A 24,236-nucleotide genomic window follows, 5' to 3' on the forward strand; every position below is an offset into this window, starting at 1 on the left:
CCAGTCGTATCTATCTACCTATGTTCTAGTCTGTTAGATACAATCGTAGATCACATTACGCTAGTTTGCTCAAGGCGAATGCCATACAACGTAGGAATGCCAACCCTGACCTTTTGCGAATCACACGTGGTCTCTTAAATAGAACGCCCAAATTAAGGCTACCACTTTAAAAACATACAATTTCAAACGCATATTGATGAAGTACGTACCTACGCAAAGGTCGCTGCAAGGCTATTAAAGTATTATTTTTACTAACTCTTAACGCTAGTTGATGACAAGAGAATTTACATTTTAGTTGCATTGCAGAAAGTCCATTTTAGATTGATCGTGATCGTGCGAAAGCAATCATTGCGTTATGATTAAGTGTTTGAGTAAAATGCTTGCATCTCCGTTAAGTACCTTCGTGAAGGTCCTACTATATCATAAAATTAATAAATAAGACTAAGAATATTAGTTTTACGAACGCAATCTCGTTTAGCCGTTTATGATACTCATCTAATAAACGGCTAAATGTTTAAGTACTGCCAGTGCCAATATAAGACTTAGCATTATGTGATAATTAGTCAAGAATGTCAAGATACGTAGGTGTAGGAGTGTCCTTCCTACGTCGAATATTTATTTATAAAAAATGTATTTCCTTACTATTATCTAATTACTGTCAATTAGACTGAACAACTTTGTAGGTGTAAGCGTTAAACTTAAGACCTACCTAGAGTGACTACTATATTTATTTGCTACTCCATCGTAATTCGCTACACTTAACAATAAGACTTTTATATCGAATAACTAAATTGACTTGGAGCGGGTACCATCTTACATTTATAAGCAACCATATGGTCATCAGCCATGAATGTTAAAACAAGTCGAGAAAGACGTAATCGTACTTTTATTCGACCCAATGACCCGATAGGGAGTAACTTGGGTTTTGTTCCAACAACTTATAAACCGCAAGAAAGTCGAACGCTCAAAAGGACCTGTGTAAGTTCAGTTACTGATTACACAAAGCTGATCGGAATCATGAGATCCCAGTAAGACGGGTCCATATTGGGTCGCATAATAATTGATTGTCCTAATGTAATGTTACGTATAAAACTCATTTCGCATATTTTGTTATTGTGCTGGAAATATTAACATTTCTGAGAAATTATAACACAAACCTAACCTAACCTACCCTATTCTACATAACCTATGCAAAATATATTCGAAAATACTTTCTGTTTCAGCTGGAGAAAAAATATGCGAAAAGAGTTTTATGCCTAACATTACATTATGACAATCAATTATTATGCGACGAGATAGGATCCCCAGTAAGACTGGTTTACCTGAGAATTGTAGGCACTAACTTGCACTTAGGAAGATTTTGTACACGGGTTTGCCTTACGACTGTAAAATGTCAATTTGGTTTACGATCGTGGAATGTCAATGTTGCAAAAGAAACTGAATTAAACCGGGTAATAAACTTGAATCCATAACACAGTTCTCTTACGATTCTTACGATTTATTATTCGTTTTAATGATCCTTAAGAAATCACGTTTACTGACGACACATGACTGCCTAATAATTGCCTATAAACTGCTAACATTTATATCTTGAAAAGTCACGTCGAACGATCATTTGATAATTGATTAGGAATCTATGATATAAACTCAAATCGTTAAAATATTGCACAATATCTAACATATCTAAATTTATTTCATTTATTTTTATTTATTTATTTCTCAGAATTGTACCTAAAGCTATTTCAGTGATAATTTAGCAGTATCCTATAGTGTATACAGATAAAACATCGCTGGTCCAATATTACAGGGTTCTATTACATTTTCAAGATAGTTGAAATTCGAATTAATGTCACTATGACAATGTTCAAATTTCAGTTCGATGAAAGTGAAACATCATCATCATCTCAGCCATAAGACGTCCACTGCTGAACATAGGCCTCCCCCTTGTTATGTAAAAGTGAAACATAGAATCCTGTAATATTGAGCTAGCGTCATGTATCTAGAACTTATTATTAGCACGATATATTTAATGATTTTTGTTAAAAACACTCATCTAAAGAAGGCAGCTACGAATAAATCATATAACATGTAACAGATGAGTTTTCTTTAAAATAAATTAGCGAATCGTTTTCATTTTAATTAAGACTATGGGTACCTGCATTATACACAAAATGTCTCAGTACCTACCTATCTCATATTATTATTATAGTTTTGTTGTTACACATAACATAGTCACGAAAAAAGAACTAGACAAATGTTTGCTATGCTCAATTTATTTTCAGTCAGTCGAGACGGGCGAATGATCATGCTTAGGATACACAATCTTCTTTTCAGTGTCCTGGGCTCGTTTTTTCAGCGGACCATGTTTCCAATCTGGAGGATAGCCGTACTTGTCCACATCATCCCACCACTGCGGCTCGCCGCTTCCCCAGATCAGGTAAAGGATATCAGTGCCTACTAGCACCGAGCATACTGCCCAAAATGCAATGCGCCACTGTCCTACTGTTTGCTGAAAGAGAAATAAAACAAAAGTTAATGTTGTACACAAGTAGTTACTCTAACTAATGTTATTATCATAGCTACAGTCCAAAACGCAGACATATTCGCAGACAAGTGGCGGTCCCTACAACGTAGTATTAGGATTTTTTTAAACTTAGTAGGTAATACATATTAGATATGTTTAATTTAAGATTCTAGAGATATAATATTTAAAACTTCCGCGTTTTGAACACATATTAACTCACATTTATAGAGAGGTCTAACGCAAAATTTATTCAGTTTACCTTTATTTACCGACGTTTCGTTTACGGCGTTAGACCCGTCTATAAATGCGAGTTAATATTCTAGAGATATTTCGAAAATTGTATACATGTTTACGAATTTTATGATATTGACTATGTATTAACAGTAGGTATAAGTGTCTTGGCATCCTGCAGCTGTAAACTTATACCTATTGTTTTTCTGAATAAAGAATAAAAGAGCATCACATGTGTGCTACTGACATTTTCGATACGGAGATTCCCCTGTGTTAAATATTTAAGGAAAATTTAAGTAAAAATGTAACCTTGTGAACACTAGGCTCTAAAAAATCGACGTTTAGTCTTACATTACCCAGTCGTGTGAAACGGAATAGGAAATTTCGTTTCGCTAATTTTCACCCGGAACCCAATCAGTCGTCAAATCGTCCTCGCATTACTTTGCCAGTTCACGAAGTTTTAAGATAAAAACTATTTTTTATCGACACAACGAGTACGTAACTAATCACTAGGATATGATAGTAATTTGTACCGTAAAATTAAAAGTACTCCTCCTCATTATATCTTCAAGGGTCCGTTAACCGCTTGTTTACTTAAATTTAAAGAATTGTTGTACCTAGTTTATCAATAACAATCCAACTTAGAATACTAACCTAGAGCACAGAATAAATATGTAATAGTACCTACTAGGTACAGAAGATTCACTCTCTAACAAAACGCGTCTGTTACGATTAGGACAAATATGACCGCTAGGTGGCGACAGCGCCACGCGCGGCTTATGGCTAGCCACCAATATTGGTGTAGGACTGTACCCGAGCCGGAGCCGGAACGAGGACGGATGTGCCACCCCTACCTAGAGGATTTGGATTTTTTTAGTAAATGGGCTGTTTCACTACTAAAAGTTATCAAACCACCCAAAGGCTCTCCATCGTAATGGCTTCTATCGTATGAGAGCTGACATCGGCAGCTTAACGTTTCCTTCACACTACATATAGTAACAGCACCAGTCATGGGACATTTAAGAGGAAATTTGGAGTATTTATGATATTTCCCGTATACATGTAAATGGTCTACCGCTTAGCGTGTTAAAAGATGAAAGTCCTATCCGTCTTTCATGTTTTAGGCGTGTTGTATGAAAGATACAGCAATTAGTTTCCACATATTTAACAAATTAAAACTATGCTTTTTTTCTCCAGTCATGGACACCAAAGTTCCAGTAATGGGCCCCCGGTAATGGACGTGGATCCAGTAATGGGCCCCCTATAATGGACATTGCTCTATCAGTATAAAATATTGAAATGGGGAATAAGTTACGACAAAAAAATAAATTTTTGGTATAAGCTTTTATCGCTGAATGTATTTTTCTTTCCACAGCCAATTATTATTGTATTAGATCCATGGAGACAATTCTAATATACCCAAACACAATTAGTTAGGGTTTATTGCGATAAAGTTCCCATGGACACCTCCTGTCTCCATCATCAGATTAGGTCCATGTTATCATAATATTGCATTATCATCCGATTTGCATACTTAATTACGTACTTACACAAAATTTCAACTGAATCGGAAATCGAAAAGTGGCTCAAATTCAGCTACCAAGATTGGACCCACACTAACTAACAGGGCAAGTTAAATAAAAGTTTGGAAAAACGATATTAATTTATCCGAAGTCCGAGAATACCTCCTGATTGACATATTTCGTAACTACAATTTACTTCTGTATTGTTTAAACATGAAATTATGGCATGGCAAGCATCATTCTGTCATTTGTCCCATCATAGGAGGTACGCAGTTTTACAGCTCCTATAATGGGATTGGGCCAAATACCACGATTTTTTTACATCTGTGGAGTCACAACATAGTGTGTTGTATACCTTATCTCATGGTAAATTCAATTAACAAAACACATTCTAGTTTTCATCAAGTATTAATTAATTGAAATTTAATAAATTAACTCACCTCTCTTAGCGAAGTTGTTAAGAATTCGTAGTGGTATTTTTTTTCAGTGACACGACAACTTTTGGGTTGACGCCAATTTCTTAAAAAGCAACCAAATTTAATGAAACTTCAAACTGAAACAGCTCTAGGACTCTTATTTATCATAATATACAGGCATTGTTTATAAACTACTTTTAGATACTTATTTTAGAGGAATTATGTTTCTTTGTCCCATTACTGGTTCCACGCCCATTATAGGGTATACTACTATAAATGGTACTGAACTGTGACATTATATTTACCTGAGCTTCGAAAGTCTATTGTTAACGTCTGTGTAGTTTCAATCTGGGGTAGAATCTCAAGGCAGGTACATCACGAGTCAAAAAGCCGATCAAGTGACACTTCTTGGAACTTAAGGTTAAATTTGGTCGGTTTATTATTTTCAAACTCTCCAATACATTCATAAGCGCGATCCATTTTTGCGCTGCTGGCCGCGTAGCCAACATGCCAATCGCTTAAGCTCCGTACCGATCGAAACGCAACTGTCGCACTAATATAAACGAGTAATAGAGAGGCACAAAGCTTTTCGTTGTCGTAGCAATAGCGATTGTCACCTTGGCTCAGCCGGCAGGGTAGCAAATGTAGCAACCTACCAAGCAACAACTTTGTACTCTGTTATATCCGGTGTAAAATGATAATATTATACTTACATCAGGAGTCAACAACCCGATCAAATAAGGTGTAATCATGCCAGAAATCGCTGCGATCCCATTAGCAAATGCAGAGCACGTTCCTGCGTAGTTCGGCGCGATGTCCATTGCATTGATCTTGACGCTGCTATAGAAGCCTGCCATGAAAACCATGGACGCTATGAAGAGGCCGACGGCCTCCGCCCGGTTGCAGCCCGAGTACGAGGCCAGCATGATAAAAACTGCCGGCACGGAAGAGGCTGCGGAAAAATGTTTTCCTTAGTCTGACCTACTACTATGGCTGAGGCTTAGGGGTCAAATTACAATGTGGTTTTCTAAGGAAAAAGATAAATTATGTTAGTTTTTCATTGGCAAGAGTCAACGTCAATTCACGTCCTAATTGACAATGAACGACTAATCTATAAAACTTTTACCTTAGAAGAAGACCTTAGAAAATGAAGAATAGATTTAATACAAAAAAAACATTTTTATTTTCTGTATACATGTGTAAATTGTGGCCGGGGATCATTGTGTGATATTTGAATAATTTAAAATGTTACCTAGCAGCACGAACTATATGATGCTTCAATAACATTAACTTTCACGGTACGTTATTTTGAAGGAGGAATTGGGATGGTGACTGTAGTTATATCCTCCTAGACTGTAACATTGACTGTACCTAGATTGTAACTTGCAGTAGCAGGAAAAAGGCGATGTCACTATCTATTTCCTTAATAAATAAAATTGAGTAACAGACTAAACGTTCTAATCGCGACAGCTAATGTAACAACGCAGTTTATTAGGCTTAAAACGCACTGCAATAAATTTCTTGCGGTTTCAGAACCGCAAAAAGTGTACCATACCTACATGGTTCATAAGCATAAAGACTGAAACCGCAAGAAATTAATCGCAGTGCGTTCTAAACCTATCATCTCATTTTACCGCAACCGCAACAATACACCAGCAACGATGCAGCAGTAGGCTGCTGCAAGCTGCAATCGCAATGCGAATTTATCCTTAATATTTGTGACTTAAATTTACACTTACATAGTGTCGTGTATATCTTCCTGCCCGTGCTGATGCTGTGCCATTTCTTCTTGATGCATAAATCGCACATACCAGCCATCAGAAACGAGGACACATACATAGCCATGTAGGGCAAGGCGGACATGAGGCCTGTCTCTTTGATGTTGAAGCGAAGAACATCGGAGAAGTACTTCGGGAGGTCGGTGATCATTGTGAAATAGCCCCAATCGTGCCCGATCTGCGGTAATTACTATTTGTGAGATATATAGACATAGTGTTTTAGCAATTATAATGGCAATTCCTGAAGAAAAATTGAAATAGGCTGATTATTGGACCCATGGTTTGAAAGTTAGAGACACATTTTGCCTTCCTACTTTAAGTGATTATTTCCGAAAATATCAATTTTATAACAACGAATTTCGTGACAATGAGTTTACTTGTATGTATTGCAATATTTAATAAAAGTCGTTGTAAAATTTTATATTTCGTTTGCACGCGATGAATTAATCTAAACTCGTGACAATAGAGCAATATCAATAATTTTATGCAAAATGAACATTTCCACATCGTCTTCCTCACATTTAAAAACCTATTTACACTGTTGTTTATCCTAGCTTGACCAGTATAACTGTGAACCAGAAATATATAACCGCATTGTGTGATCGGAGATCTTACGTATACTGGTCACTAGAGCTTTACAATCTTTAAGCGGTGGAAGTAAGTAATAAAGGTACGCTTGTTTCCGCCGTTATTTAAGTATCTTATATGCTATTAAGAACGAGGAAAATACTTTGTAACTAGGGTGTTTATTTATGGACCATGCATAAGGCATATTGCTAAGAGAATTATATATTTTCAAGCGTAAATTTTACATTGCTTTAGTATGTATGTGTAAAATTTTACGGCTATATGTAGCAAATGGATGTACTTGGTTGTAAAAATATTGTATAATTTTTTTTAATGTTCTGCTGTAACTGCTCGGTCATGCCACTTCTTGGTCATTAATCTTAATCTGCGTTGAAAAAAGCGATTACTGTAGTCGAGTCGCCAAAATATAAACCTATCAATATCTTCCAAAACACTAAGCTGGTTATTTAAATTAGGCGTTGTTGACTTATTTATTTAAACTTTATTGCACAAATCATAAAAATGATGTACAAATAGCAGACTTAATGCCTAATGTTATTCTCTACCAGTCAACCATCGGGCTAAAGAGATACATGTAAAAATTAATGGTGCAAGAAGAAAAAAGAAATTTATTTTACGTTGTCTTCATCTATTATGTATATCTCTCTGTAAATGTTTTATTGAGGTTGTGCAATAAAGAGGATTTGTAATTGTATTGTATTACTTCGCCAACAAACTGGTTACAGTTTGGCGATATTGTAAATTTTGTTTATGAGCATGTACCTTTTGTGTAAATAAATTAAAAAAACTTAGGGCCAGTTGCACCAACCACAGTTAACAGACTGATCAACGTCAAACAGCAGAGATCTATGAAACTTCCCATACAATAAAATTTAGCGAATGCTTTAACGGTGACAGTCGGTTTGGTGCAACCGAACCTTATAAACGAAATCAAGAATAAAATACTTACAGCCGCAGCGACCAGGGCCCAAAGCTGCGGCGATCTCATCAGGGCCTTAAATGGCACCGGGTCCAGCTTCTTGTGTAGACCGGAGGCGATGACGCTGTCCTTCAAGTACTCCCGCTCCCGATCCGATATGTACGGGTGGGAGTTTGGGGTACTGTAGCATAAGAGGCTCTGGAATCGATTTACAATACATTGAATTCAATAATTATGGTACTTTACTTCTTAAATAAACATAAGGTAAACGTACTGGTATCCAAGATGCCAATCGCTTACGCTCCGTCCCTGTACATGTCATCTTGAAATTTAAGTCATTGTCAATAGTGGTGACAATGACTTAGCTGACTGAGCAAGGTATCATCTATTGGGCATTAGCATGACGGTCACTAGTAGATACATTTACCTTACATATAATTATATTGTTATCTAAACATATTTTTCACAATTACAACACGATTCATAAACGGTTACTAAGCGCATCACCGCAGTGCCGCAGTTAATTTCTGTCGCTATTCGAACTTAAAATACTTTGAACGAATTTGGAGATAAATTGTTTTAAAATAATAAATGAGTACGATTATGATTTAAGAAACAGTCACGCAGTTTCGTAAATCCAATTTGTTTACTCCGAAATCTCGCAAAGTTATCTTTGGAGATTATTTATACTTGGCAAATTGTTTAAATGCCACACGAATGTGTTTTTCACTGTCAATGTCACAGTAGATATGTAATTTTATTATTTTATTACTAGTAAATGTGATATAATCTTGTACAAGCTGGTTAATAATGGTTTGATGGCTGGGTCAGTATAAAATCTAAGCAGGTAAATGTAAATTCCATTATAAATTGCAGAAAAAAAACATAATTAGAACACCTATGTACCTATGTTTAACAAATAAAAATATTGATTGATTAATCGGTTGATAATTATATACATACATACCTACAAGTTTAGTTAAAAGTAAAGTCTTACCCAGAATATAAACCATATTATCCCCAATCCTCCAAACACATAGAACACGTTGGCCCAATCTCCACCATTATTCAGCAGCAAGCCTGAGATGTAGGGCCCACAAATGTTACCAATTTGGGCGCCACCGAATATCATAGCGCCAAATCGAGACCGCTCAGATGGGGGTACCCATCGCGCTAATAATAGTACAAACGCTGGTGTTACTGGACCCTAGAATAAAAGAAAATTAAGATTAAGGTTAATGTGGCTAAATTTTGTCGAAAAAGCAGCGATTGCTTTTAGTTTCAGCAATGAAAAGGAAATGGTTTTTTTTTCTTACGATTGAAAACCAAAGACATACGCTCGTGGACGGAATAGCCCCTATAATGGAATGGCTGCTATTTAACTGATCACCAGATTTAATAAAATTTAATACCAAAAAAATCTACTTTACCACCCTAAAATCATAAATGATCACCAAAATTATAACACCATTTTAATGTGAAATGATTACCAATTTTATTACATTTTACTATCCTATTAAAGGAAATGACACCAAACTAATCATTATTAACCCAAAAATTGTAAATGATTACCAAATTTCAAACCCCATTTTAATGTCAATTGATAACCAAAATTTTACATCTTGCTATTCTATTAAATAAAATGACACCAAAATAATCATTGTAAACCCAAAAATAGTAAATGACCACCAAAATTAGAACTCCATTTTAATGTAGGTAAAATTATAACCAAATTTTTAAATATTGCTATCCTATTAAAGCAAATGACTCCAAAATAATCATTGTAAACCCGAAAATAGTAAATGACCACCAAAATTGTAACCACAATTGTTTCTGTATGGATCACAGTTCAAACCTAATCTAACCCACTTTTCTAGTAGATTTTCGTTTCTGTATGGGTCGCAAATCAAACCTAACCTAACCCACTTTTCTAGTAGCATTTCATTTCTGTAAGGGTCACAGTTCAAACCTAACCTAACCCACTTTTCTAGTAGCATTTCGTTTCTGTAAGGGTCACAGTTCAAACCTAACCTAACCCACTTTTATAGTAGCATTTCGTTTCTGTATGGGTTGCAATTCAAAAACCTAACCTAACCCACTTTTCTAGTAGCATTTCGTTTCTATAAGGTTCGCAGTTCAAACCTAACCTAACCCACTTTTCTAGTAGCATTTCGTTTCTGTAAGGGTCGCAGTTCAAACCTAACCTAACCCACTTTTCTAGTAGCTTTTCGTTTCTGTATGGGTTGCAATTCAAACCTAACCTAACCTACTTTTCTAGTAGCATATCAGTATGCTATTAGAAAAGTAGGTGAGGTTAGGTAGGTATGCGGTGTGGGGTACGGGGGTTGAGCTGAGCGAGAGGGGCTAGTAATTTTGGCATCATTTTACTTTATTTGGTAATACGTATACATTTTTTGGTAATCATGTGGTTTATTTAGGTGCAAAAATCTCATTAATTTGGTCTTCAAGATTTGGTGATCATTAATGATTTTTGGTAATCATTCAATATATTTGGTATTCGAATACAATTTGAAGTGCAGTCGTAATTAAAACGGTGGTACATTTGTAATTTTAGGGCTTACTTTTTTGGTGTTCAGTATTTTTTTTTGTAAGCATAATTTTTTTATTTAGGGTACCAAAGTATTTTTTGGTGGTCATTATATTTGTAGCCTAATGGAATCAGCCACATTGACCTTATACTACTCTTTTGTTATATAGGTACTCATAAGTCTGGATAATTTGGTCAAAACAACTGAATTTCAAAGGTAGCATGAAACACCGAAAAATTACAATCCACTTGAGATTTTACTTTTGATCTCAGTTCATAAGTACAATAGAACATGAGTAATTACCGAAGTTTCTGTGTGAAACAACGGCAAATAAAACTTATGCAATAAACGAGAGAACAAAGTTCATATCACGGGGTGGAAGCGTGTTCTTCCGCCACAGGCTCATAAGGTGAGCAACTTCCTGGGCTCAACTCCCATAATAACTTCACGAGCGCATCACAACTTTCCATCCAGCCGGCCTAGCCAAGGTGTCAATCGCTATCGCTTCGACAGGAGCGTAAGCGATTGGCATGTTTGCTACGCGGCCAGTACGAGTAGGTACTTAAGGATGACTCACGCTAGACCAGACTGGGGCCGGGCCGGAGCTTGCGGCGCTTCGTTTTCTATGAAACCACGTGGTCACCGACCAGCCGTCATAGAAAATGACATGTCGGACGCTCCGGCTCTGGCACGGCCGGATCTAGCGTGTGTCATCCTTTCAATCTTTGATTACGCATAGTTAACTTGTCATAGATCTCTCAACTATACTGGTTTTTTGGAAATATTGGGAGCTCGGTTCCTAATTAATGAGTATTGTAATATTGCCACTTTTTGATAAACACAGTTTATATGAAAACTAATGAATTAGATTTATAATAGCCTTTTCTATACATATATAAAATAATAAAAAAAACTTGTTTTTTATTATTTATCATAAGAATAAGAGACACAGTCATTTTTTGAAATGATTTAAAAGGTTTAGGTTGTAGTTACCTCTCCCATTCCCTCAATAACACGAATTATAAACAACCCAACAGCGCCTCCAACAGTAACAGCCCATGGGGTTAGTACAGTGGCCACAGACGTAGTCAACAGACCGAGCCCAACAGTCCATTTTCCACCAAACTTCTCCGCCAGAAGAGCGCCGGGCAGGTGAGTCAGCACGTATCCATAATAAAAGGAACTAAGCAGGAATCCTTGGGTTGCTTCGCTCCAATCATATTTTTCGCGACGCTGAAATATAAAAATATTTTTTAGACTAAGGGTCAGCTGCACCAAACTATCTGTCAACTTTAAACAGTTCGCTAAATGTATTTTGTATGGGAAAATTTCATACTTTACTGCTGTTTGACGTTAATCAGTCAGTTAAATGTGGTTGGTGCATCTGTGCCTAATAGTTCACTGCTGACTGACGTTGATGATGGTCACTCTATTGATATGTGAAAATCGCATGAAAATTCGTTTAGTACCTAGTTTTAGAGTTTATCCCGAACAAACACACAAACAGACAGACGCGGCGGGTTGTTTTATAAGGTGTAGTGATAAAAACCGTACAATATTACCAGAATTAATAATCAAACGAACTTACCTGTGAAGTTTGATTACAATTATACGAGTATCCAAATCCAAGACAACAAATATAATTTACAAGCAGCAGTACATGGAATCATGCCGTCCTTGTCACACATTTTAGAGATATAATATTTAAAAAACAATTTCGCGCTGTTCCCCTACCTCACTACGCCATCGTCCCTCGCCATCCCACTCTAACCCCGCTCCTGAGATACCCGTCATTATTTCAGAGTGAATCTTTTTTGTGTTATGAACAGACACTATTTTATTTTAATTTTCGGGGTTGGGGGGCGGGAATTTGTTGTCTTGGATTTGGATACTCGTATAATTGTAATCAAACTTCACAGGTAAGTTCGTTTGATTATTAATTATACTTCCTATCCAAATCCAAGACAACAAATATAATTTACAAGCAGATGTTCAAAGCCTTGTATCTAAATACAGGTGCGAAAATAAAATGAAATATCGATATGAAATCAGTAAGTTACGTATACCGTTACTGATATGACTGATTTCAGCTGAAGAGATTTACCTGCAAATGTAATTTTATATAAGTATAGCATAATATATTATAATGATAAGCATCATTGATTAACGGGTAAAATTAGGTACCTTTTATATTCCTTTTTGGTGAAAGAAAAAAAATAATCATAAATAAATTAAACTTTCTTAGTTTTTATTGTAATACTATAACTATAACTTTAAAAAAACAACTTCTTAAAATTATGGTTATAACTGTTGTATAATGTAATTTTGCCTTTGCATATGTAGACCATTGAAAGGTGTGTTCAATCTTTAGTTATAGCTCTGAACCAATTTTTATACCACTTTATACCCATTATATTATTCGAATTTCAATTTAAATTTAACTAAGATATACATTGTTTTAATTTTCAAGATTATAATTACTACAACAGTTTAGGTTGTTTTCTGCCAGACACTATACATAATAAATAAGCTGTTTTTTATCATTTAGATTTTACCAACCACTCACTGGATGTAATTATTTTTTGGGTTATGATTAATCTATGAATGTATGTCTTTTTAAGTATTGACAAGTAGAATAAAATATAACTTTATGACAGTTTGCAATGAAGATCCAATACAACAATAAATACCCTCTTCTATACAAAGCCTGTGGGTAAAGGAGATTTTTCTTCATTGTAAGGTTGTCATAGAAATCAAGTTTCTATACATTTAGACTAAGCCCGGACAATGACTAGTAGAAAAGCCCGTAGGTGCTGTTTTGAAACTTATAATTTTTCAAATTTTCAATTATAATTCAGCTTCAAGTTATAGATTTATATAGTTGGTCAAACCAATTTGTCAGTCAGTAACAGGAAAACTATACTCATCCTTTCCTTTTGGGTGCTAGTACTGGTGTAAGACAAAGATAGTACGATTCGCTCTGTCTTTGATTGAAATGAGACAGTCACATTCTCAAACGATATGTAAATAGCTAAATCTATACATATAATAAAGCTGTAGAGGGTCGAAAGTCTGTACATGGAAGATATTTGAAAAAAAGTTGGCTGGGGATACTTAGAATCGATAACAGAACACGTTCCAACAGTTTTTAGAATTTTTGTCTGTTTATCTGTTTATCTGTTTATCTGTTTGTCTGTTTATTTGAACGCGCATCACGTGAAAACGGCTGAACGGATTTTTATGAAAACTTCATTAATCTGTCGAGAAAATCCCCGGCCAGGTTATAGGCTATAAAAATTTAACCCCTAAAAGGGGGGGTAGCCACAACATTCGATTGACTTAAGTTTGCCCCTGAATCTTATGGCGCTACTTAGGAAGGAGGGGCAAACTCTTTTCAGATATGTGCTGCCACTATTGAGTACCCTAACTGAACAAACAGATGGCGCTGAATTTGAAGCCACCGCGGAAAGATCTTGCCAAATTAACTCTAAGTTTAGAAAGGGGGTACGGATATATCAGCAAAAATAATTGAATAATTATGTTGATTTAATAAATTAATAATACAACAAAATTAAACGACAGTAAATTAATTGCCCCTCATTGCACAGTGCCATCTTTTGGGGAAGTGAGTAAACATTAAGTAAACAAGAAAACTAAAAATGAGTTTACATAGTTACGTAAGTAGTGGTAAAATAAACACACATATCAACACGCGTGTAATTGCATAGTTATTTAAAATTATTAATTTTCTCCGTCATGAATTATACCTAATCGTAATTATATCGCACCCATATCAAATCTATATTCATACGTATCGCCTACTTTAAGCACTTAATAGTAATGACCACGAAGGTGGGTACTTTGAGAAAAAAAACATTGACCTCCGTCATTTGCAGTGCCGGATTAACCCTTTTAAGCAAAATAAGCACTTGCTTAGGGCACCAAAACTGTAGACAAAAAAGAGAAGGCTGCATCAGCATTGCAGTCGTCGTGGAGTAGGTACCTACATGAAACTTTTATACGTGTGTACCCATCTAATAGCGAAGGGCCGTAGGGATCAAGTAAGAGAGTGAGGGTACGTAAGAACATCTCCAACGTAGGCTTTCGATTTGACCTTACGCGGAGGCCCTTAAAGTCATGGAAAAAAATCTTGCTTTCGGGCTTGCGGCCAGCGGATTTTTTCGACAAAGGTTACCGATATTATAGTGAAATTTGCTCTCTTGCACGCCAGATTTGTCGGCCAACCCGAGTTGCTCCTTAGCCGCGATCCTGAGACCTAACTGTCAAAGTGTTATAAGGGGCCCCGTGAAAGCCGAAAACTAAAAGCATCCTATAAAGAAGCGCTTTCAAGTGAAGCCACAGAGCGAGCAGTAGAAGAGTCGTGATTACATGCATAGATTCGATTTCAAGCCACTCTTTTGCAGTTCGGTCTTATGCGAGGTCTTCTGCCTTATGGCAAAGTTAATCTTCTGCCTTAATTACACTTGGGCGTGGATCCAAATCCATGCTTTCCTCTTTCGAAGCTGGGCCTTCTGCCTTGCTCACACTTCACCAATTCCATTCACTTGGTCAATTCCAAGTCCAAGCTCTGCTTTCTTGCATCTTTTCTGTATGAAAACAACCTCGCTGACACCCTTAAATGTCGAGCCCTATGCGAAGCTAGGCTGATAGAAAACTGTCCCGTCCCTTCTCTGTAATAAATCCTGGATACGCGCCTGGTTGGGACTAAAAGTAAAAACTAATGTACAACTGCCTATCAAATTGCGTTTTTTATATCGATACATTTTTGCGCTCGCTTCGCTCGCGTTTATAATAACATTATAAGATATGATAAAAGTGACATTCGGGTGGCGACTGCAGCAGCATTACTCTGTTAAACGTTACTGCTGTAGCACTGTCGATTTTCGTGATAAAATGCTGTGACTGATTCCCATACTAAAAGTAAAAATGTACTACTATCTATCAAATTGCGTTTTTATATCGAAAAATTTTCGCGCTCGCTTCGCTCGCGTTTATAATCACTTTCTAAGATATGGCGACTACAGCAGCATTACTCTGATGCAACGTTACTGTTGCAGCACTGTCAATTTTCGTGATAAAATTATGTGACTGATTTCCATACTAAAAGTGGAAATGTACAACTGTCTATCAAATTGCGTTTTTATATCGAAAAATTTTCGCGCTCGCTTCGCTCGCGTTATTAATAACTTTCTCAGATATGACAACTGCAGCAGCATTAATCTGATACAACGTTACTGCTGCAGCACTGTCAATTTTCGTGATAAAATTATGTGACTGATTTCCATACTAAAAGTAGAAATGTACAACTGTCTATCAAATTGCGTTTTTATATCGAAAAATTTTCGCGCTCGCTTCGCTCGCGTTATTAATAACTTTCTCAGATATGACAACTGCAGCAGCATTACTCTGATGCAACGTTACTGCTGCAGCACTGTCAATTTTTGTGATAAAATTTTGTGACTGATTTCCATACTAAAAAATTAAAATGGAACTGTCTATCAAATTGCGTTTTTAAATCGAACATTTTTCGCGCTCGCTTCGCTCGCGTTTTCAATAACTTTCTAAGTCAAATAGCGTTTTTTTTTATCGAAAAATTTTCGCGCTCGCTTCGCTCGCGATTTCAATCACTTTCTAAGATATACCGACTGCAACAGCATTACTCTGTTGCAACGTTACTGCTGCAGCACTGTCAATTTTCGTGATAAAATTATGTGACTGATTTCCATTCTCAGCTGTAATGCAGCAATTAACGTCACTCAATTTACCAAAAAAATTCAATGTAATCTCGATGACCCGAGGGAGAGGGGGCACCATGGTCTAGAAATGCTTAGGGCATCAAAATATCTTAATCCGGCACTGGTCGTTTGCGGAGTGAAACGATTTGGGACTCGCATTTTATACGCATTACCATGCCTTCCCGAAAAAAATAGAATCATTCGCGAAAGTCTCGCAACGCATTGGGGTTACAAGGGGCACGCGGTCTTCCTCAGGAGTCTGAAGAAGACCACGGTGAGTGGCGCTCCAGCCAGGCAGGCCGCTTCGCTTTCGCTCGCGCGCCTATTCCTTACTGTATCGTCCGATATAGGTACATCTACTACTCTGTCGTTTAAATCACGTGTAAAATTTGAATAAGGGCGAAAAAAACTATTGATTTTGGAGTGTAGTTTTATTTAGTGGTACCTAATTGTAAAATGTTTTATCTGGACTACAGTCCTCTAGCATATCCATCTGTCAACTTTACTTCAAGTTCCGCCTTCAGGGGAGAGGGAGAGAAATTAGGCTTAGAAATAAGCCGCTTACTGACACAGACCGAATTCCACGCGGGCGGAGCCGCGGGCACAGCTAGTAATGTATATAGATAGACTACCTTCATTAATAAATAACTCGTCTTTCTTTACGTATCTGACCGATGACGACTACACGTGATACAAGTGGCAAGTAAACTTTGGTAGATTGTAGTGTAGGTAGTTAGGTCTTAAATTATGATATATTTGTGTATAAGGCATTTACTTGAAATTTATCATTCAAGGAGTAACTTATAGTAACCTTTTTAAAAAATAACAATTATACTGTGCAGCGTGCACAGTATTCTTGTGATACACAATCAACAATAATTATTTAAGCTTTCTCGTGTTACGTAGCATTCAATAGGGTATTACATAGGTGCTATAAGTATTTAAATAAATTATTTTACACCATACATAAAATACACAGATTAGAGTTATTGTTAAACACAAGTTCTATTTTATAAATTGGATAGAAATATAACAATACACTCTTTTTGTTTGGGCAGTCGTGTAAAAAGTAGGTGAGTTGACCGTGACGTCACGATCTAATGTTTCATATAAATTCCATGTTAGCAAATCCTTTTGACAGTTCTAAAAAGGTAACTGATTTGTAGTAGTAGTAGTAGTAGTAGTAGGAAAATACCCTATTATAACTGTACAGCAATATAATATGACAACCTAGAGCATTTAAATTAATGACAATATTTAATTTTATTATTGTTGATGGATATCAATCTTTTATTGCGATTGTCAATCTAGCTATTTAGCGAATGCGACTCATGTAACAGGTTACAGCATTTAACTCTGGTTGCATTGTTGTGCAATTATGCATATTGGTTTTCAGCTAAGGATTCCAGCGTTGATTTCGCGTCGTGGGATATATGCATCAACCACGGTGCAGCCCTTGTTAGTTGCGGCGACGGTCCCCTGAAGTTTAGAGCTGAGATAACCAGTAAGCAAATCGTACTGGATTTGTTACGAGTAGGTAAATCGGGCTCGTTGAGATGGTATATATTTGACTGCAGGACAAAGATGCTGTTTGAAGCTATTTGGAACACATAACTTCGTTATATGTATGTAATTTCGGTGGTTGGGTAATGTAAAACCGGTTAAAGGGTTATATCTCTTTCCATATATTGTTTACTCGTCATACAGCACTGTTGGTGTACTTAACAGGATTTTAGGCTGCATTAACACCAGTTAAATTGCTTCAACGTAACTAAAATCTCCTTTGTATTTCACATACGTAAAGTCACATCATCACTATTAAAGTGGAGGCAACATAAAGGTCTGAATGCAGACTATGACAAGTACATTACATTGGCATCAACACTGTTACAGTGGAGCACGGTTATATATCTTTGACTCATTTTATAACGATCAAAGCGTCTGCAGAACAAACATACCGAAGAGCGTAAAGACCGAAGAACGAAGTGACTGAAGAACGAAGTGATCGAAGAGCGAAGCGACTGAAGAGCGTATCATCAGAAGAGCGAAGCGACCGAAGAGCGTAGTATCCGAAGAGCGAAGCGACCGAAGAGCGTAGCATCCGAAGAGCGGAGAGACCGAAGAGCGTAGCATCCGAAGAGCGAAGCGGCCGAAGAGCAAAGCGACCGATAAACCAAATGACCGAAGCAATCGAAGAGCGAGTCAGCCATTATTATGTAGTTTTTGATATTATGCAATTATCGTCATAAATCTTCAACACAGTAAATGTGGAGTAAGGATAACCTCGTTACTATTAATGAGGAGCAAATTCAACCTCGACGCTGTGAAAGCGGAGCTCTCGACACAATTACTGTGGAGTAAAAATAGCCTCATCACTATTAAAGTGGGGCAAATTTAGCCTCAACGCTGTTAAAGCGGAGCTCTCGACACAATTGATGTGGAGTAATGATGGCCTCTTCACTATTAAAGTGGGGCAAATTTACCCTCAACGCTGTTAAAGCGGAGTTCTCGACACAATTAATGTGGAGTTAAGATAGCCTCTTCACTATTAAAGTGGGGCAAATATAACCTCAACGCTGTGAAGGCGGAGCTCTCGACACAATGAATGTGGAAAATTTTGCCTACCTGTTTGATGATCATCTCGTTGCATAGTATAAGTAAGTAGTATAAGTAAGTTTCTAAGTACTCACCCTACGTAAACTACCAAATTCTGAATCCCAGTTGTCATTAGGAGGTTTACTTATATTTCCGATACGATTTACGCATGAGTTTACGATCCTCGACGCTATTGTACTAGCGGAGTATTATTATTTGACGTAGTCTATAATATTACACAAATCAAGTCCCAATACTTTGACAATGATTTATTTCATTCTAAAATTACATTGAGTTGATAATATGCGAGTGCATAAAAAGAAATTGATGTTAGCACATTCATGAGGTTTACTTACTCGTACAAAGATATACTGTTCACACTTGGTACGCCTCCGTTATACAGTACTGTTGTAGAAAGTAACTGGCTATGTGATATTAAGCATATAGCATTGGTACTTAATAGTGTCAATCAGTAATGTCTATTTATCACAAAGCAGGAGATCTGATGAGCAAAAGGAGGCGACCACACCGACTGGACCCAAGACTCGACGATACTGCGATGTGCGATTAAAACAGTACCTAATCCGTTTTAATCCTTACGATACATTCACTATGTCGGTATCGGAGCACGCATAGCGCGTGCTCGTCGTATACATCGGTCACTGGCAACAGTCGGTCAAACTATTCTTCAAGTATCTTGTAGATCGTGTATTTAATGAATTTTTTTATGTACCTACATATAAAATATAGGTATCTGTATACCTACAGGTATGAGGATACCTCCTCATAAGTTGCTAATTAAACTTATTGGTTAAGTAAAGAAAGTCTATATGCACAAAGACACATTTGCTACCGTGCATAGGCACTTAAATATTACCAATCGGCAAGGATTAATATTGTTACCTATCTTTTTTATTACACAGTAGGGTAGATCTATAATTTTTATTCAATTCGGATATAGTTTGTATAGAGTCTGTGCGGAAAGAGAAGAGTCGTGGGATTTGAGGGCGCGCCAGTGCTATTTTATGGTTTTTGCTATGCTGACAACACTGGTCACGTGATTATAGCACGACACTAAAGGTCATGATACTTGAATCCCTTTTGTTCCGGTTTTTTACCACGGCTTACTAAACGGAGTGGTGGTGTCGGCTCGTCAACTCAATCCTCTGATTTAGCGCAGGCACTAGTTTTCTTTTTAAAACACACTTGTTTTTATATCTCAGATACTAAAAAGTGACTGCGATTGACAAAACTGCTAAAACTATTTAAGAATCTGCCCAATACAACTGTAATTTTAGTACCAAACAAGATACGAGTCTCATTTATGTACTGCCTAATCTGTGCAGTCCAACAGTTATTAAAACCAGGTAGATCGGGTAGAAATTGGGCAATAGAACTGTAATTTTATCTGGGATATATTTCACCCATTGTAAACTTGACTTGTAATGTATGTGTACATTATTAATAATAAATATGAATATGAATAAAAATAGTGCATAAGTAGGTAGGCCTTATTGGGATATGTCCGGTTTTCTCATCTCACGATATTTTACTTCGCCGAAAAGTCACTGCTAAATATGAAATATAATTTCGTAACTAACAGAACCTACAAATAAAGAAATATTTTATTAGAAAAAGTTTTATTCTTTGTAATCGAAGTCTGAATTAAAATATTCAATGTCACTTATGTTTGAGCTAGCTTCAAAACAACCAGGGACATTCATAGAACTATCTTCATCTGAACTGGATGTGCTTGAATCCGGCACGTAGATTACGAATTCTTGCATATCACCTACTTAGCGGTCTTTTATTCGAAATACCGTAGGTACGTTTACACAATCCTGAAAAAGAAATTACATATAAATATGCATAAAATGGCAAGTATCAAGACTATTTATCAGTTATTTTAAAGATCATGAATGACCTGCATATTTATGAAAATTAATATATTTTGAATGAATATACTTACCGATTATGTACCGGAGACAAGGGGGCTTATTAAATAGGTAATTATTTAATATTAAATACAACATCAATACCCGCGAATAGCGGAAACACGTTCCGCGACTTTTTGTAAGTCGATAGTCGGCTTTTAGCCGTTTTCTTCCCGCTGACAAAACCGAACAATGTTAAATATAATTTTTCTTGTGGTTTTATGTACGGTTTTATCGTGTTTTGAATATATTTTATACATAAAACTTGCGGTTTTTGTTAATAAAAATATACATTGACAGAAGTTTGTTTACTTTTTACAAGACAGGTGTCAAAGGTTTGATTGCCATATAAAATTTAAAATGTTAGTTCCCGTTTCTGCCACGACTCTTCTCTTTCCGCACAGACTCTACCTAGTACCTACTAGTATACAGTATATAAAATCTGTAGGCGAAAGCATGTCAATATAATATAATAATATGGTGTTCGCATTCGTAAACAATTTATTGAGCGAACATTGCATAGTATGAATGTAACATATTTTATTCAAAACATGAAATGTTAGTAATATGGTACATATTACTATAATCTTTGAATTTTTTATTAGTCGTATAACTGGGTTAAAGATCATTTTGTGATTTATCTATTTATAGCTCCGTACTTATTTCATCCGTAATTATTTTATTCTAAAAAGGAGGTAGTTGTAACAAGTGATTTCGTACGGAAGCAAAGATTACTTACTTAGTTGATTTATTACGTAATGACTTTATAACGCTAAATGAAAATACGATTTCAAATTAAAGATTACTAGCCATGTAAAGTATTGCAAACGAGACTAGACTTGCCGTGCCGAAAAACCATTCATTTGTTGCTCGGCCACGGCGGCCGGCGGTACAAGTAATGTTTTGATTCTATAATTATTCAGCGCTTAATAGACATATTAAAATTACTCACCCTAACTTCATCAATCGACACACACACAGACATTTTTAGAGGAACACTATTTTGGCGAAAATACGTGTGATTCGGACTAACACAAAAACATGTAATGACGGGTATCTCAGGAGCGGGGTTAGAGTGCATGGGATGGCGAGGGACGATGGCGTAGTGAGGTAGGGGAACAGCGCGAAATTGTTTTTTAAATATTATATCTCTAAAATGTGTGACAAGGACGGCATGATTCCATGTACTGCTGCTTGTAAATTATATTTGTTGTCTTGGATTTGGATAGGAAGTATAATTAATTATACAGTCATTCGCCTTCTTACCTCATATATCATCAGCGTCATATTGGGAGCCTCTCTGACAGTAACGTTCGATATGTCCGGATCAGGACAAGTTTCACCAATAACGTGTTCTGTGGAAGCCGTGTGCGTTACCATCTGTGTGATCGTCATGCTGAGACAGACCCGCATTGTGAAAGAGTTCGCTAAAGCGAATAAACCCATCACCCCGAGGACATAGCGCTGGGGTATGATCATTACTGAAAAATATAAAATGTTACTGATATGATAACCTGTAACTGTCTACTTATTATTGAAATACAGTTTGTACAATACATTGAACAGACAGACAGCCATACAGACGAACCTCAGAATGTTAGTATCAGACGTTGATAGTTATAGTTAAAAATAGCAAACTATAAAAGGTTTTATAAAACGTCTCAAATAAACTTTTACAACCTTTTGTATTTCGAAGATCAAATTTAATAGTCAGGTGACAAGCAAAACTCACTAATTACCACCGCAAGGTCATAGCCATAGTAAACTATATGTATTAGTACTCAAATGAGGTTGAATTTTGTTTAATTATTTTAGTAATTAGTGATTTTTGCTTGTCACCTGACGAAATAGATGATTTAACACTACAGTGATTTTGAAAGGGACGATCAGCATCGCTCTTATAATCTAAAATTCTAAATGAATGTCACTGAGGAATGCAAAAGATTCCAACGGAATTTATTCCCATTATGTGTCTAAAGGCTGTTTTGCAATCCACATTTAATTATTATTTTTTCGGAGAAGGAAAATATCGTGAGGAAACCGGACTAATCCCAATAATGCCTAGTTTCCCCTCTGGGTTGGAAGGTCAGATGGCAGTCGCTTTCGTAAAAACTAGTGCCTACGTCAAATCATGGGATTAGATGTCAAGCGGACCCCAGGCTCCTATGTGAGCCTTAGCAAAATGCCGGGATAACGCGAGAAAGAAGATTTATAATTAATATTTTCCATTCAAGACTCAACAGTGATCTTTGACCCGCTACATATGTAAGTAAGGTAAGGTGAGGTAAGACTATCACTTGAATGGAATCCTCATAATGTTAGTCTTGCCCCGAGCAAAATACACTGTGTGTCTTACCTCAACTTGCCTTATTCACTTACCTCGATTTAATATTAGTCTCCATCCTGTGAGGGTCATACTGCATTAAATACTGGCGTATAAACATTTACTTGCAGCCGACACTGCCAGTCATTTCTGCAATGATTAAATTGATTAAAAGGTACAGCCGAGTGCACAAACATCTTTACAGGCCAAAGTTCCAAAAATATATACACGCATCTAAGACAAAGATGTTTCGACGGTACCATGATTCCTACAGTCGATAGCAAGGCTTCCAAAGAAAAAAATAGGTATGTGTTTATTTATTACGTTACTTACAAATATTTTAAAAAAGATTGTGTAAAATTGATTATCTAATTAGAAGATTTAAGCTAGTTATTAATTTCGTTTCTAAAGTAGTACCACTGTATATATTGTGTATGTAAATAAATGCTTTTTCCTCAAAGAGTTTAACATATCAGATTATATGTAAATACGATGTATACGTCATACCTCTCATTCCTTTCTTTCACAAAAATATTTACTCGTTCACTATCAAGTAATCGCACTCAATGTTTTTTTTTTATATTTATCTAAAAATTACGGCACACTTCGTTCGTAAACCATCTCACAACAGTATCGCAACGCGTGGTGCCAATTATCACTATAGCTGACATGGGATCTGATAACGTGTTCTCAAGCAGACTTAAGATAAATTGTTAAGTCTGATAAGCGGAATAAAATCAAGAAGTGAAGATGTGATAAGCGAGTGTCGATCACTCTTTAAGTGTTCTGTTTGTTTGCAATTTTTGAAAGTAATATTTAAGAAGTATTTACTCGAATTTACACATGAGCTTATTATCATTACTTAATACTTGTATTTAAGTAGATAACGTTTGCTTTATGGTTACAAACACGTATTTTTACTGTACAAAGCACATACTATGTAGGTACTTACTATTTTTTGTCTGGTTATAATTTAAACTCACCTTCTCCCACAATGTTAGCATAGATTTTTTTTAGATTTTCTTTGTTTTATATTCTTATATTTTTTCCTCTGGTTGAATCGGTAAATGCTGCCGAGTGCCATCCATTTTGGTCTTACA

The 24,236-nt window shown here is 36.3% G+C and overlaps 1 protein-coding gene across 1 annotated transcript; it reads right to left on the reverse strand.

The window, feature by feature from the left end:
* Positions 1-2,275: 2,275 nt before the first annotated feature.
* Positions 2,276-23,284, reverse strand: LOC134667335 (putative inorganic phosphate cotransporter). Its single transcript, XM_063524689.1, has 8 exons — positions 23,193-23,284; positions 22,080-22,294; positions 11,522-11,761; positions 8,977-9,186; positions 8,010-8,177; positions 6,434-6,650; positions 5,408-5,646; positions 2,276-2,509 (listed from the first exon to the last, which is right to left on the reverse strand). The coding sequence occupies exons 1-8, from the start codon at positions 23,227-23,229 to the stop codon at positions 2,279-2,281; spliced, it is 1,557 nt and encodes a 518-aa protein (XP_063380759.1). The 5' UTR covers positions 23,230-23,284; the 3' UTR covers positions 2,276-2,278.
* Positions 23,285-24,236: the final 952 nt, after the last annotated feature.

The sequence above is a fragment of the Cydia fagiglandana genome, chromosome 9 (assembly GCF_963556715.1).
Source record: "Cydia fagiglandana chromosome 9, ilCydFagi1.1, whole genome shotgun sequence".
In the NCBI taxonomy this organism is placed as follows: Eukaryota; Metazoa; Arthropoda; class Insecta; order Lepidoptera; family Tortricidae; genus Cydia; species Cydia fagiglandana.

Bases quoted from the DNA above. Each gene is read 5' to 3' on its own strand.
- LOC134667335 (XM_063524689.1), bottom strand. From the start codon at position 23,229: ATGACCCTCACAGGATGGAGACTAATATTAAATCGAG. The intron at 22,295-23,192 runs GTAAGTGAATAA...TATATTTTTCAG, and splicing joins GAGACTAATATTAAATCGAG to TAATGATCATACCCCAGCGC. The intron at 6,651-8,009 runs GTAAGTATTTTA...TAATTACCGCAG, and splicing joins GGGCCCTGGTCGCTGCGGCT to ATCGGGCACGATTGGGGCTA.